At 41.0% G+C, this 15,211-nt stretch overlaps 1 protein-coding gene across 1 annotated transcript; it reads left to right on the top strand.

Annotated features, from left to right (window-relative positions):
- The first annotated feature begins 1,733 nt into the window (after window positions 1-1,733).
- Window positions 1,734-13,911, top strand: ripk3 (receptor-interacting serine-threonine kinase 3). The gene is given in 14 exon segments (XM_056442381.1): window positions 1,734-1,817; window positions 4,000-4,158; window positions 4,250-4,415; window positions 5,218-5,373; window positions 6,444-6,589; window positions 7,327-7,361; window positions 7,364-7,375; window positions 8,463-8,624; window positions 8,698-8,780; window positions 8,874-8,934; window positions 9,486-9,547; window positions 11,595-11,646; window positions 11,738-11,934; window positions 12,698-13,911. Coding segments are annotated over 13 exon segments (1,467 nt in total). The 5' UTR covers window positions 1,734-1,817; window positions 4,000-4,006; the 3' UTR covers window positions 12,881-13,911.
- Window positions 13,912-15,211: the final 1,300 nt, after the last annotated feature.

Genomic DNA, 15,211 nt, shown 5'->3' with positions numbered 1-15,211 from the left:
TTCTGAATTACGTTACAATTGGCAGACTGGCTTTGGGAAAGTGTGTCTCCTCATGTGTGTGTGTCTCCTCATGTGTGTCTCCTCATGTGCGTCTCCTCATGTGTGTCTCCTCATGTGTGTCTCCTCGTGTGTCTCCTCATGTGTGTGTGTCTCCTCATGTGTGTGTGTCTCCTCATGTGTGTCTCCTCATGTGCGTCTCCTCATGTGTGTCTCCTCGTGTGTGTGTCTCCTCATGTGTGTCTCCTCATGTGTGTCTCCTCGTGTGTCTCCTCATGTGCGTCTCCTCGTGTGTCTCCTCATGTGTGTCTCCTCGTGTGTCTCCTCATGTGTGTCTCCTCATGTGTGTCTCCTCATGTGTGTCTCCTCATGTGTGTCTCCTCGTGTGTCTCCTCATGTGTGTCTCCTCATGTGTGTCTCCTCATGTGTGTCTCCTCATGTGCGTCTCCTCATGTGTGTCTCCTCATGTGTGTGTGTCTCCTCATGTGTGTCTCCTCATGTGTGTCTCCTCGTGTGTCTCCTCATGTGCGTCTCCTCGTGTGTCTCCTCATGTGTGTCTCCTCATGTGTGTCTCCTCATGTGTGTCTCCTCATGTGTCTCCTCATGTGTATCTCATGTGCGTCTCCTCATGTGTGTCTCCTCATGTGTGTCTCCTCATGTGTCTCCTCATGTGTATCTCATGTGCGTCTCCTCATGTGTGTCTCCTCATGTGTGTCTCCACATGTGTGTCTCCTCATGTGTGTCTCATGTGCGTCTCCTCATGTGTGTCTCCTCATGTGTGTCTCCTCATGTGTGTCTCCTCGTGTGTCTCCTCATGTGCGTCTCCTCGTGTGTCTCCACATGTGTGTCTCCTCATGTGTGTCTCCTCATGTGTGTCTCCACATGTGTGTCTCCTCATGTGTGTCTCATGTGCGTCTCCTCATGTGTGTCTCCTCATATGTGTCTCCTCATGAAAACATATATTTGATTATGTAACTATAAAGTGATATATTATGTAATCCAGGCTTCGTTGACTCATCAGTGGTTTCTTTAAACCTCACCTATTTCCTGTAAATCATTTATCGGACAGCGCCCTCTGCTGGCAGAACTCAGAATACACTCAAGTCATTTTAAGATCTTTTTTTAGTGGGGTGTAAACTTTATTATAATGTCCATAAAAAGCTTTCTGCTTGTGATGTGTGACATCATCCCTTTCTTTAACAAATAAGGGCACAACAAGTATATTTAAAAACAAGGAGTCAGCTGTTAAAGAGAATATTTTCTATATAAAACAAACCCTTTATCTCGTTATCAGATATAGATTAGAAAACTGTATTAATCCCCAGATTAATAGATTTACAATTAGAGGTATAATTATAATATTTTGTCACTGCTTTGTGTATATATTTTGTTTTTTCCTTTGTATATTTAGTATTTTAATATTAGTATTTTGTATTGTTATTGTTATATTTTTATCTTTTTTTTAAATCAATGCTCTGGGATCCTGATATGTCCCCACTGTGGGACTAATAAAGGATTATCTTATCTTATTTTATAAGCTAACACGTATGCTCCTACAATCACGAAGCTCCCCTAAATGAAGGAAGGAAACACATAACAACCAAAATATTTATAATATAACATTTAAGCAGCCCTTAAATGTGACGATGGGGTCGAATCCTTTTCTCATGACTTACTCGATTCGGAAGCAGAAGCAAAAACACACTTCCACTTCTGTTTGGGTGGAGGAGGACGTCGCTCTCTGCGCGGCAGGGCTCACACTAGAGTTCACCCTCCGTCCACACGGTTGCATGATGAGGAAGAGGAGCATGTCCCTGAGGGTGAGTGCTTTCCCCCATTTTACAGAAAAACAATCACCTCGATGGCCTCATTAGGGTTTCACGTGTCGGTGTTTATCAGAAATCTGTCAGACTTTGTGTGTTTTTAAGTGTTAAAGTTATGTAAGTCCATTCAAATGCGGTAGATTTAGACTTTCAAAACTACACATGAGTGTAGTCCTCAGGAGGAGGGTCAGTACCTGTACCTGATGGTATGACGTCGTCCCACTACGCACGGAGGTATTAGCAAGGATCAGGCACGTGCACAGATAGAGCCCTCGTGGTGCTCAAGCACCAGCCCTTTTGCCCTGGATGAGAAAGGTGCCCTTTTTGCTGGAGACCACTTTTTTTATTCATCAGTATTTAAGAATAAAAGTTACTTTTTCTGTCATCAAGTCCCCCCAAATGTGTTTTAATATCCGACGGGGCATTTATTTGAGAACTTCGCCCCGACATGCTCCGCGGCGCTCACGAGCTCACGTGCCCCCTCCTCCTCCTCCTCCACTTCCTCCTCTGCGCAGTGCTCCTCGCGCCACTAAACGGGTGCACCTCCTTCTCCTCTGACACGCAGCATCAGACCAACAGGTCATGACGGTGTTTGTCCCCTGACGTTGTTTTGTGATAAATCAACCACAACATTAGCGCTGCTGAAAACATGACGTCACAACTGGTCCGACGGTTCCTAAAAAAATAAACAAACAAAAACTCACGAAATCCGTGATTTCAAAGCCTTGCAGCTGTTTACTGAGTTAGTTATGTTTAGAGAATAGAGAGAGGAGGAGAGAGAGAGGGAGAGAGAGGAGAGAGAGTTCTTATTACGTTCTATTTAACAGGGGCTAGTCTAGGTGGCCAGACTGAAAAAAAAATCATAAGGCCTCTCTTGTTCAGAGGGATGTCTGTTGATGTCTATCAATATCGCTCATTTTGAAAATGACGTAAGAGGGCAATACTGATCCGTATCAGACCAACGAGGAGGGCAATACGTGGCTGGCATGACGCCCATTAGCCAATCAGAACGCTTGTACTGTTGCTATATATAATAATTCATCTTTATTCATAAAGAAAATGTAAGCAAGCAGTCTGATGCTGCCAGAGGAGACGCAGGTTGAGGATGTATTGCATCATCAGTGTGTTGCTGCTTATGCTTCAACTCTGTCAGAATTCTTTTTGTGGCATTGGGTGCCCTTTTTTTGGTTTGAGCACCTGCCCCCCAACATGTCTGTGCACGTGCCTGGCAAGGATCTTTGGACTTTTCAGGCGTTCCTATTATTTTGTCCACCCCAGGGTTGCCAGGTCTGTGTGACAAAACCAGCCCAATGGCCAATAAAACCATCCCAAAAACCAGCCCACTACACTATCAGAACTCAAAATATGCCCGTGCCAAACCATACACTGCTTTTAAAGTCCATGTCCATGTGTGTACGTGCTGATCTGGAGTCAGTTTGGTAGGATTTGGGTATAAATATATTATTTCATTTAAAATATGGATTTTTATTTAAAGATATTCATGTAATTTGCATGCAAAATAGGTCTACCCGAACCAGCGGACAAAAAATTCAACCCAAGTAGCCCAATTACGCGGGACAACCGCTGACCTGGCAACACTGGTCCACCCCCACAGAGGGCTCTATGATGTGTGTCAGGTAGCCTGAGGCACAAAGCACGTGGTTTCCTGTTTCCCAGGTAACACTCAGGTAAACTGGATGAACTGGGTTCAAACGTGCCGTGACAAGTTCATAAAAAGAAATAAAAAAAGGTGAAGATTTTTTTTTTTTTTAAAGATTAGTTATTAATAATCAAAATAAAAAACATTCACTGGTTTTCTAAATTATGAGTGACACAATTAGATTTTTAGGAATTACTGTACAGTTTTGAATGAAATATATACGATCTAGGGTGGTCTGTGTGTGTGTGTGTGCGTGTGTGCACATGTTTGTGTGTGTGTGCCAATAAAGTGTTAAATTAGAATTTTATGAATTACTGTGTAGTTTTGAATGAAGTGTTTAATATCTGAGGTGGTCCGCTGTGTGTGTGTGTGTGTCTGTGTGTGTGTGTGTGTGTGTGTGTGTGTGCGTGTGTGTGCGTGTGCTTGATAAGTGATCGTAGACCAGCCTCCGCCTCTTGAGGCTCTGTTAGAGTAACAATCAATTGGAGTCAAACACATGTGAATCATTCCCTCCTCCAGTGAAACGATGTCCACCTGTCAACTCCCTCTCATGATTGGAGAGTCCAGCCTCCGGAGCTGGAAGCTGATTGGCTCAGGGGGCTTCGGGCAAATCTTCAAAGCCAGGCATTGCGAGTGGGGCTGCGACGTGGCCGTCAAACTGCTCCGCTGTGACGACGGGTAAGCGGGAAGAAAACAAACGTATTTCACCAAATAAAGGTACGGATTACCCATGATGCAATGCAACACCCATACCCACACACACACACAGGACCAGCGCGTCGTTGCTGCGGGAGATCGACATGATGCGCCTGGGGAGCAGCCCGCACGTCATCCTGGTCCGAGGGGTCTTCAAGGGTCGGGTGCCCCACTCGTCCCACGACCAGCTGGGCCTGGTCATGGACTTCATGGAGAGAGGGTCCCTGGCCACGCTCCAGGTACTCCTTCACCTCCAAGAGCCTCAAAGTACAGGAACAATCGGAAACAGTACGAGTACGTTTGGATTTGTGCATACGACACATATAAATATGACGATTACATCGGATGAACAGAACATTAATTGGCAACTATCTCAATCGCTGATGTTAATTTTTTCGTATCAACCTTTTTGATGCTCGTCATCACCTTCACTTCCTGTCTGTGATGTCATGCACATGCACTGTAAGGGGCCCCATGTAGCCTCATGCAGGCCCCTTTTTAAAATATATATATATATATATATATTTACTAACGCATTTTATGTTGTAGAACAAGACGATAAAATCTCATTTTTATTTTTTATTATAATCTTTTTAAAATATTTTATTTTACAAATATTTTATTTTATATTCTATATTTTTTTATATTTTATTTTCACAACGTAAGAAAACATGCAGAGCACACATACATTAAACATGACACAAAAATTACACACCAATTTAGGAAAAAGAAAAAAATCAAAATGCACAAATAGATGAAATGTAATTAATTAAATAAAATAAAATAGATAATTCCCCCCCACACAAGTTGGAGTGCATAGGATGATGACACCGCACAGAGATACCGCAATAACACATTCAGAAATATAAATAGTTACAGCCAGGCCTATGGTACCGCTAGTGTTGTACCCATATACTCCAAATAAGGCTGCTAGATATTAAAAAATAACTTATATTTCTTTAAAAAAAATTCAAAAGGAATACAACTGTTGACCACAGACCCTGAATTCAGCGATCTGACCAAAACCAAACACTCTTACAGGACCGCTTACACGAAGCTCCGCACTGGCCGCTGGTCTTCAGGCTGGTCCACCAAGTGGCTCTGGGTGTGAACTTCCTCCACAGCCTGTCCCCCGCCCTGCTCCACCTGGACCTGAAGCCCGGCAACGTGCTGCTGGACAACGACCTCAACGCCAAGGTGAGCCCGAGGCCCGCCGACTTCGCTGAAGGGAGGTAGCAAGTCATTCAAACTCTTGAGTGAGCATTAGTGCCATCTAGTGGCACGATGCAGATTGCAGCCAACTAAATACACGGAGAGACGGATCTTTAGAATTTTAGGACAGCATATCAATACTCTGCTTTTTCTAAATTACGACATACTTAACTCTGTGTAAGATCCAAAGAGTCGGATCAAAAAGAATCGGACGTCATTTCGTCCTAAATGTTGTAACTTGATTATAAGCAGAAATGGTGATGATAAAAAAAAGGTAGTGACATCGCATGTAGCCTCCCGCACGATGATTCATGAGGGAAGTAAAACTGATCTGCAACCTGTTTTTAATTTAATGCATTTATTCACATTTCAACATATCTTCACATATTCTGACAGCACAATGTTTTTGTCTCATTTCACTCAAAGTATTTTTTTTTATAGAATATACAAAAGGAAGTAATGATCCTTATTCATGAAACACCATTTATAATTCAAGCTCAGTTTTTTGGGGACAAATCATCACATTTTTGCCCATTTATTTCTATTGAAATGTCAAAAAAAATCAAAATAGTTGCCAATTTATTTCCTGTCAATCAAAGGAATTATTTAGAAAACAATTTTTGAGAGTTATAAGTGTGATTGAAATGTATTTATATGGAATATGTATGTGGATGTATATCTGTATATATATATATTTATTATTTTTCTTGGTTTTATATTATTTTCAGATTTATTTGTTAATAATTTAGGATAGGAATATATAAGCATATTTTTGCTTCTACCTATACCTTTTCAGTCTTTCTGTTTTGTCTATTATATATAATAATATTGTATTGTATTTGATTGACTGAATACAAATACACATCACATTAACTAATTGATCTATTGACTCATCCTTTTCCTTTCAGCTGTATAAACTGTCGGGTAATTAAATTAATCACAAAACTTTATTTTTTAAAGCTTTTTGTGTGTCTTGTGTCCCAAAAAAAATCTTAGTTTGTAAATCAACGAAAGCTGTCAGTGAAGTAAAAACCTTTTGCTCATTCTCTCTCCAGATTGCAGATTTTGGCCTCTCCCGGTTTTACCACAGCGTCTCGCGGTGTTCCCAGGTGGACGAGGAGGGAGGCGGGACCACCAGCTACATGCCGCCGGAGGCGTTTGACCTGGCCTCCAAACCGGGCCAAGCCTACGACATCTACAGGTACACAAAGAGTGTGTTACGCCTCACATGGGGACCAACAATGACACGAAACTGACAGGCGGCAATGACATTTTTGACTTTTAATAAAAGGGGGTTCGAATTTTTGTACAGTTGCATAGTTGCCTACTACCAACTATGCCACGGCCCTGTTGAGGCTCCGCCCACTCCTCTCTACCGCCATCTGCCTGATGGATCATGGAGGTCTGGATCGTGGTCCATGCCTACTACCAACTATTCATCCACTCTGTCATGTTCATTGAATGGGTTTTAACTCTAATCTGTTCTTCTGGTCACATGACATCTATTGTTCTGTCCATCCTGGAGAGGGATCCTCCTCTGTTGCTCTCCTGAAGGTTTCTTACCTTTTTTCCCCTGAAGGGTTATTTGGGAGTTGTTCCTGATCCGATGTGAGGTCAAAGGTCAGGGATGTCTATATGTACAGATTGTAAAGCACTCTGAGACACATTTGTAATTCGTGAGAATGGGCTATATAAATATACTGAATTGAATAAACAAGAGATATTTATATTATTCAAGCAACTTTAAGGAGTCACTTCGTGTTGGTTTTGCAGCCGAATGAGGGAACTGGTTTCATGTGAGAGGAGTAAACAGTGAAGGTGTTGTCGTGGAATGACCTAATTCAATTAAATGCAAACAGGTTATTAAACAACAAGGGTGTGGTTGGTACGATTATAATTATGAATCCCGGCATGTGACTCTCCCTGTCTCTCTTTCAGTTACGGTATACTCCTGTGGTCCATCGTCACTGGGAAAAACCGTATGCACGTAAGCGGCTGTTGTGTCTTCATACCTTTTGCAGCAATCTCACTCACCATAAAGATTCAATACATCTTAGTTTTTCTCATTTTAGTGGGATTTTTTTGTTTTTTTTGCATTATGACACATGGTCCAAGAACGACGGGACTTTACGAGTGTCACACCGTCTGTGTGAGCTGTGCATGTGTTTCAAGCTTGTAGTTTGTTTAAGAGAAATTAGACAATGCCATTGAAAATTGCCGCAACCCTGGGCGTTGCTCTTAGAGTATTTTTTAAAACAACTTCAGGGAGGCTTTAGAAATTATTTGTGCGTATGTCTATATTCACTCTTCTTTGGGCTCTGTTTTGGTCTGCACCAGCTGCTTGATTTTACAGCCTGCAGTCAACCTGCAGGCTAGAAAATCAAGAAAATCAAGAAAACATTTAGTTACCTTCGCATTGAAAATGCAGAAGGTTATGTTTTGATCGCCGTGTATTTATTTATTTATTTGTATGCGTGTTACTCGCATAACTAAAAAAGTATTAAACCGAATCGCATGAAATTTGGTGGGATGATTGGTTATTATCCGGGGACCATTTGATTAGATTTTGGGATCGATCGGGTCAAAGGTCAAGGTCATGAAAAGGTCAACATCTTCTTTTTACCATAGCGCGGTTAATTTGTATCCAATTGGCATGCAACTAATGCCAAAATGTTCATAATTCAATGCCCAATCTTGTGATATGCGAAGGTATGCGCTCTACCGAGTGCCCGTTCTAGTTCTATGTATTTTACTTGGGATTTTGCATGCATTTTATTCTATTTCAATGTGTTTTACTATCTGGAACTTGAGTCTGAAATGAAAGTTTGATGGATTGAAGAAGCTGATGAAAGACGCTAAAAGGCTCCCTCGATGAACTTCAGAGTTGGTTCGTGGATTTGTCCCGACAAGAAAAAAACGTTTGCATTCTCACGTTGTTGATAATATACAACATATTGATGATTGCAGCTTTAAGCCCAGTAGGAAGACATACCTGAAGGTAAAAGCATCAGTCCAGAGCGTGATGTTCAGGTACTTCTGAGGTCTCGTTAACCTCAATCCGTCTTCCGCTACAGATGCAAAGTCCAGCTTGGTTCGGCTCCGCATCCCAGAGGGAGACCGGCCCCCCTCGGACCAGATCAGGTTCCGGGCTGGTGGAATCGCCGGGTTGACGAGACTCACGGAGCTCATGAGGAGATGCTGGGACACCGATCCCAAAAGAAGGCCCTCCGCCCTGGGTAAGAAATAACTATTTTAGAGTTGACACTTTCCCCAACGTTACGTCTTTTTAATCTACCTTTCTGTGCGCAGCGTGTACAACGGAGACCGAAGAACTTTACGATATGCACAAAGTGAACATTTGTGACGCCGTCCATCTACTGCTGAAAAAACTGGTGATTTTTAATTTTATTTTTCATAATAGTGACGCTGAGATGAAGTGACATTGTGACACAACGCTATACACGTCTTTTCCTTCCTCTTTCCAGGACCAAAAGGAAGAAGAAATGACGGAGCAGATTGAGAGGGTTCCCGACACTCCGGTTTCAGGTCTGCTTTTATGTCATTTTTCCCCCACCACTTATGAGGATATTCCCTGACTAGATGGATAGAAACCATTTTAAGGTCTGTACGCTAAATCTGAAGCTAAAGCCAGCAGCCTGTTAGCTTAGCTTAGCTAAAAAACAGGAAACGTACCCTAGCATTGTCCAAAAGGCCACAAAATCCACCGGTCAACATCTCTAAATCTCATTTATTAACACGTTATATCTTGTTTAAGGTGTACAAGAGCCTTGGTTGTAGAAGCAGGCTTCCACTGTTTGTAGTTTTTATGCTGAGCTAGGCTAGCCTTCTGCTGGCTGCAGCTTCATATTTTTTTATTTAAATCTAGGTGTTTCTTTGTATTTTGTGCTTTCAGATTTGTGTTTTTCAAACTTTTAACTTAAAACCAAAATAGAAACAGGGACTTAAGAGTATTTTCTTACTTACATCGTTTCACTGACTTAGTTGGATTGAGCCATTTTAGCTAGATACAAATATTTATGTTGCAAAAGGACAAAAATGTAATTACATACATGTTATTGTATATATATTTTTTGCAGTGAGCGAACGTGAGGAAATGAAGATTTGTGATGCCGTGCCAACCGGTCGCCCACCAATCCAGGTAAGATTCAGTCGATTCACCCGGTCGCTGCAATAATAGATTAAATAGAGAAATATAATATATTATATATATTTTTATTGTATTTAAAACACGAGGAAATAAAAAAAATTTTTAAGAAAGGCTCCGTTACAAAACGCTATCTCGGTTCCCTTAATGGAGAACAGACCACACTTTAAGGTCATCTCTCACAATGCGGTCTGTGATATATGAGTTATTGTATTATTGTGCCACAAATTGGCCAATGCTGTGGTGTTTCTACACAGCACTTTCTTTTTGCTGCCTTCTGGGGAAATATTACATTCATCACTTCCTATTGCACCATGGGACCTTTTACAGGAAATAGTGTCGAACACAGTGAATGTAAAAATAGCCTCGATGATGTTTTCTAGCCCGGATAGACAACAGGTGACTGAATGTAAACATGAATATGACGATACATGAAAGATGATGCTATTTGATTTCTAACTTTAGTCCATGTCGTTTCACTGACTATGTAGCTTTATCCAGCTGCTGGTTAGCTTAGCATAAAGAAACAAATGGGAAAAACGGCTAGCACGGCTCTAAAGCTCACTGATTCAGAGCTACCAACTCTCACGGTTTCGCCGTGTCACACACGCTTTTGCATGTTTTCACACGCTCTCACGCCACACAACCAATATCTCATGGCAAAAGAAATTCTGATTTTGGGCCGAGGCGCGTTGGTTTCTTTTCAAACTCCGCGACGATAGATGGCGCTAAGGAGCGCATCTATAAACCTATTCGCTGCATAGACATCCTATTTACCCCAAAGAGTCCCGGAGTCAGCAACAGAAGAGGATTTTCAAACGGACACAACGAGCAGAGACTACGGTGTGTTAATGCAGGGCTCGCAAGTGTCACGCATTGAGCGTGACACTCACGCATTTCGGTCTTACGTCACGCACTCCCGCCACACATCGTATTACTCTCGGCTATTTAATGTTTTAATGTGCCGCAGCACGCAAACATGAGCTGGCCGCGCTGCCCTCACCGTGGAGGAATCAAGCGCTCCCCTGGAGTTCTGCTGTGAGGTGCCACTTATCAGCCAATCAAAAAAAAGAAATGGGCTACACAATAGCCAATCAGAAAAAAACGTATCTGTTGTATCTGGGTAAGATTTAATCCAGCAACCAATGAAAATAAAGCATCCTGGATAGCTATGTCACTCTTGCCTGTCTTCAAAACTTAAGAGCCCTGTTAATGACATGTGGTTCAATTAAGTTCTCACTCTCTTAAACTTTAAATCTTGAAATAATGTGTTGTGTTTGTGCATGTGATTTTGTGTGGTGATGTAAACTCAGCTGTCATAACAAGCAGCAGGAGAGCACCTTGTAAACCTCTTGGTATCCTGCATGCTCAAAACATCAGAGCATTGTTTGTTAAGGCTGCCCACATAGCATGTATCTCTTTATTTACAGGCCTAGGAAAAGGACCCTCTCAAAAATGTTCCAAACAGCTCTTTGAACAAGTAAGATGTATTATAAAGAATTTAACATAAAGACAGGACATTTGTGCAAAAGAATTAGGCATGTTTTTGTAAATGAGAGTAGAGTTATTAAAAAACATTTTAATTATTTAAGGTAGCAAAGATGCCTCGTAAAAGACCTTTGCCAGGCTAGAATGCAGGGTACAACATGGGTACAACATGGGTACAACATGGGTACAACGCCACATTAATTCAAATTTCCTGATATTTGAACCACCAACATGTGTGGCTGCGTGCGCGGCAACATTTTGGTCGTCACCCCCGACAAAATCTCACTCCAAGGTTTTTTGAAAAGTTGGCAGCTCTGCTGATTAACATGTCGTATTATGTTATATATTAATCCGTACAAATGTTAAAGTATTTCAAAGATTCAAATGATTTAAAGTGGGGAGAAAACTATTTGTCTGTCTCATTGTGGTGTTGATGAACAACACAGACAACGGACCAGTTGTTTCCTCGAATGCTACACGTATAAAGCAAACTGGTAATCAACTGTAGTCTTTGTTGTGATTACAGTGCAACTTTTACTTTCCTTTGTTGCAGGAAATGGACGGCAGTGGTAAAACAAATAGAAGAGACGTAGCGAGAGCCAGAGGTAAAAAGAAAAAAAGAGGGAAACTCTCTTTGTCAGACAACAATTCAAGTATCGTGGCTTCATGTTTTCAGGTAATTGTCTTCCCTTGTAGGTCTGCCTTCATCTCAACCTTCGAGCTCGTGCTATGATGACGTGAGCCGCCAGTCGACCGCCAAAGGAGTGAAAAGGTCCTCAGTTTGCCCCATTCAATCGTCCCCGTCGTCTCCTTCGACCCGGACATCCCATCAAGGCGGAACAGACAAACCTTCCCATCGGTGTTTTGAACGAAGCCAGCCTTCTCAGTATTGCGTGGGTGTTGCATTTTTAGATTGAAAGTCTTCATTTCGTGGCACATTTACTGTACATTCATCCGAACTGAAACTGAAGTTAAAATTGATCTTTCAAGCAGAACGATCTGTCCCCACAAGTCTTGTAGTACTTATGCTGCGTTCACACCAAAATCGTTGCAAATATTCAAGCAAATATTGAGGCGAATTCTGCCACACAATTCACATAATTCGTGCCACGCAATTCTCGTAATTCGTGCCACGCAATTCGCATCATTCTTGCCACGCAATTCGCATCATTCGTGTCACGCATTTCGCATCATTCGTGCCACGCAATTCTCGTCATTCGTGCCACGCAATTCGCATCATTCGTGCCACGCAATTCTCGTCATTCATGCCACGCAATTCCCGTCATTCGTGCCACGCAATTCTCGCAATTCGTGCCACGCAATTCTCGTCATTCGTGCCACGCAATTCTCGTAATTCGTGCCACGCAATTCTCGTAATTCGTGCCACGCAATTCTCGGCATTCGTGCCAGGCAATTCGCGTCATTTGCCGCACCCGGCAAAAATGTGCATCAATTGCAAGCAATCGCGTCTGTTCATTGACTTTGGATCTACTCGTGCGGAAAGAATTCGCAATGCTTTTGGTGTGAACGCAGCATTAGTGTGCTAACTAATCAATTCTCATGAACACTGCATTTTATTCGAAGACTGAAAACTAACATTTTGACCTCGACCGCTGCTTTTCCCCCCTCTCTCTTTTAATGTGTTGTATCGTGCAGCGTCAGCTTTCCAGCCCCGACACGTTAGCCTGCCAACCCGCCGCCGCCGCCGCACAAGTCCTTATTAACCTTTGCCATGTGACCGGGGTACAGTACGGCAACAACAACACCATGAACCTCCAAGTGGGAGAGCGCCTGGCAAGGAAAAGGCACCCAACGGCACCGCCTAGAGTCGACCTCTGAGGAAGCTGCAAGGACAAGACGGGAGGGGTTTAAGTTCTCTAATTCCCTGATTCAGTTCTCTACGCTTGAATCATTCTTTCTTGCACAACAGGAAGGTCATTTTTTGTGTGAGTTTTAACAAACAGTTTGCTCTGTTTTTGCTTTAAAAAAAATATCTGGACAGAATTCATGTTTTTACATTTTTCATTTAGCATCTTTTGTTACAACAATTAAAACCAAATGAGCTCCAACTCTCACACCTCTCTTTTGCCCTGTCAGCAGTATAAATAGGAGCCAAGTCTGGACATATGGTTCTGCTCTAACGCCAACTGTTGTCAACAAATATATCCTCAGTCGCCGTGCCAGCTCACATTCAAGTGCCAGAAATTACCAGATCAACAGATTGATTATTAATCAAAACAGTTAGATATAGTCTTCATTGGGTTTTTTTTCAGCCTTATTGACAGGTGAACACCGGACCAATCGTTTGTCAAGGAGGTTCAAACTAAAATAAGGAATAATTTGTATTATTCTGATACTGATACTTGCATGGAAACATTGATCATTAAACAAGATTGTATATTTATATATATACAGGACTGTCTCAGAAAATTAGAATATTGTGATAAAGTTCTTTATTTTCTGTAATGCAATTAAAAAAACAAAAATGTCATGCATTCTGGATTCATTACAAATCAACTGAAATATTGCAAGCCTTTTATTCTTTTAATATTGCTGATTATGGCTTACAGCTTAAGAAAACTCTAAAATCCTATCTCATAAAATTTTAATATTTCCTCAGACCAAGTAAAAAAAAGATTTATAACAGCTGAGTGTTTGTCAAGGCTCAGGAAACCCTTGCAGGTGTTTCGAGTTAATTAGACAATTCAAGTGATTTGTTTAATACCCTACTAGTATACTTTTTCATGATATTCTAATATTTAGAGATAGGATATTTGAGTTTTCTTAAGCTGTAAGCCATAATCAGCAATATTAAAAGAATAAAAGGCTTGCAATATTTCAGTTGATTTGTAATGAATCCAGAATGCATGACATTTTTGTTTTTTTAATTGCATTACAGAAAATAAAGAACTTCATCACAATATTCTAATTTTCTGAGACAGTCCTGTATATATTTTGGAAAGTGCAATTTTTTTGTACTTCATGCATTAGAACTTAGAAATTCTGATTTTAAGAACTTCATTTCACATTTTATATAAACCTTTGAACAGATTTGTTTAAACTGCTAACGGTGCTGCCATAACATTTTGGCATCTTGAATACTTCACTCAGTAGAAGCGTGACGTAGCTTCAATGAAGTGGAAAACAAGAGAATTACTTTAGTTTACAGGATAACTCTTCGATGGCATATTTAATATTGCCAGACTTTGATCCTAAAGGTACTAAAGTGTATTTGTTTTTTTGTGATTTCAAACCCCAAAATAAGAGTTCCTTGGCAACTTCATTCAAGTTTTCAGAATTCAGGTGGAAAATATCTCAGAGCTGCAATAATTAGCCAATTAATCGTCTATCAGAAAATGTGTTTTCATACTCGATAAATGATTTCCTTTTTTTTAAAGGCAAAATTCTCTGGTTTCAGCTTCTCAAATGGGATAATTTGCAATTTTTCTTTTCTTTTTTATGATTGCAAATATATTTGGGGTTTTGAGTCACTGGCACAAATCGCAGATCTGTCACAATTACTCGATTCATTGATTAGTCAAATGTCAAAACGTTTTGCTCATCATATCGCCAAAAAGTTCTGGCTTCTCAAGTGTAAGAATTTTGCTGTTTTTTCTTTTCTGTAAACAGAGTATCTTTGTAAAGTCTTGCTTTTTAATAAAATTAAATATAAGATCCAGTCCCTGAATTCCTCTTTTTAATAATTAGATTTTGGTGTCATGTTGCGTGGTGATAGAGTCCGTAGGTGGCGCTCTCGTTTTACTGTTCAGCTCGTGACACATACTTGTGTTTTCAACGTGTCTTTTCTTTTAATATAATCATATCGAAGCTAAAAAAAAGATCACGCATATTGCATATAATATATTTATATCCTTTGTTACACTAAGTTGATCTAGTTCTAGTGTACTCCGGACACGAATATCCAAAGTGCTTACACAGGTCTCTGCTGTGCACCCGGGCGTTGACACTAATGTGTTGTGATAGTATAGTGTGAACTCAGCAGGCTCCTGGCACCAGACCCCTTCCTCTACTGCCAGGCCCCCATCTGCCACCCGATCCACCACAGAGATCTCACACGAGACTGTATGCGTACAAAGGTCTTTACAATAAAGCTGCAAAATATTAAATATATAGACTTAACTATCAATAGTGGAGCGTGGACAATATTTT

The sequence above is a fragment of the Pseudoliparis swirei genome, chromosome 21 (genome assembly GCF_029220125.1).
Source record: "Pseudoliparis swirei isolate HS2019 ecotype Mariana Trench chromosome 21, NWPU_hadal_v1, whole genome shotgun sequence".
Lineage (NCBI taxonomy): Eukaryota > Metazoa > Chordata > Actinopteri > Perciformes > Liparidae > Pseudoliparis > Pseudoliparis swirei.
The sequence above is the reverse complement of the archived record's forward strand: the minus strand, read 5'-3'. Positions and strand labels throughout refer to the sequence as shown.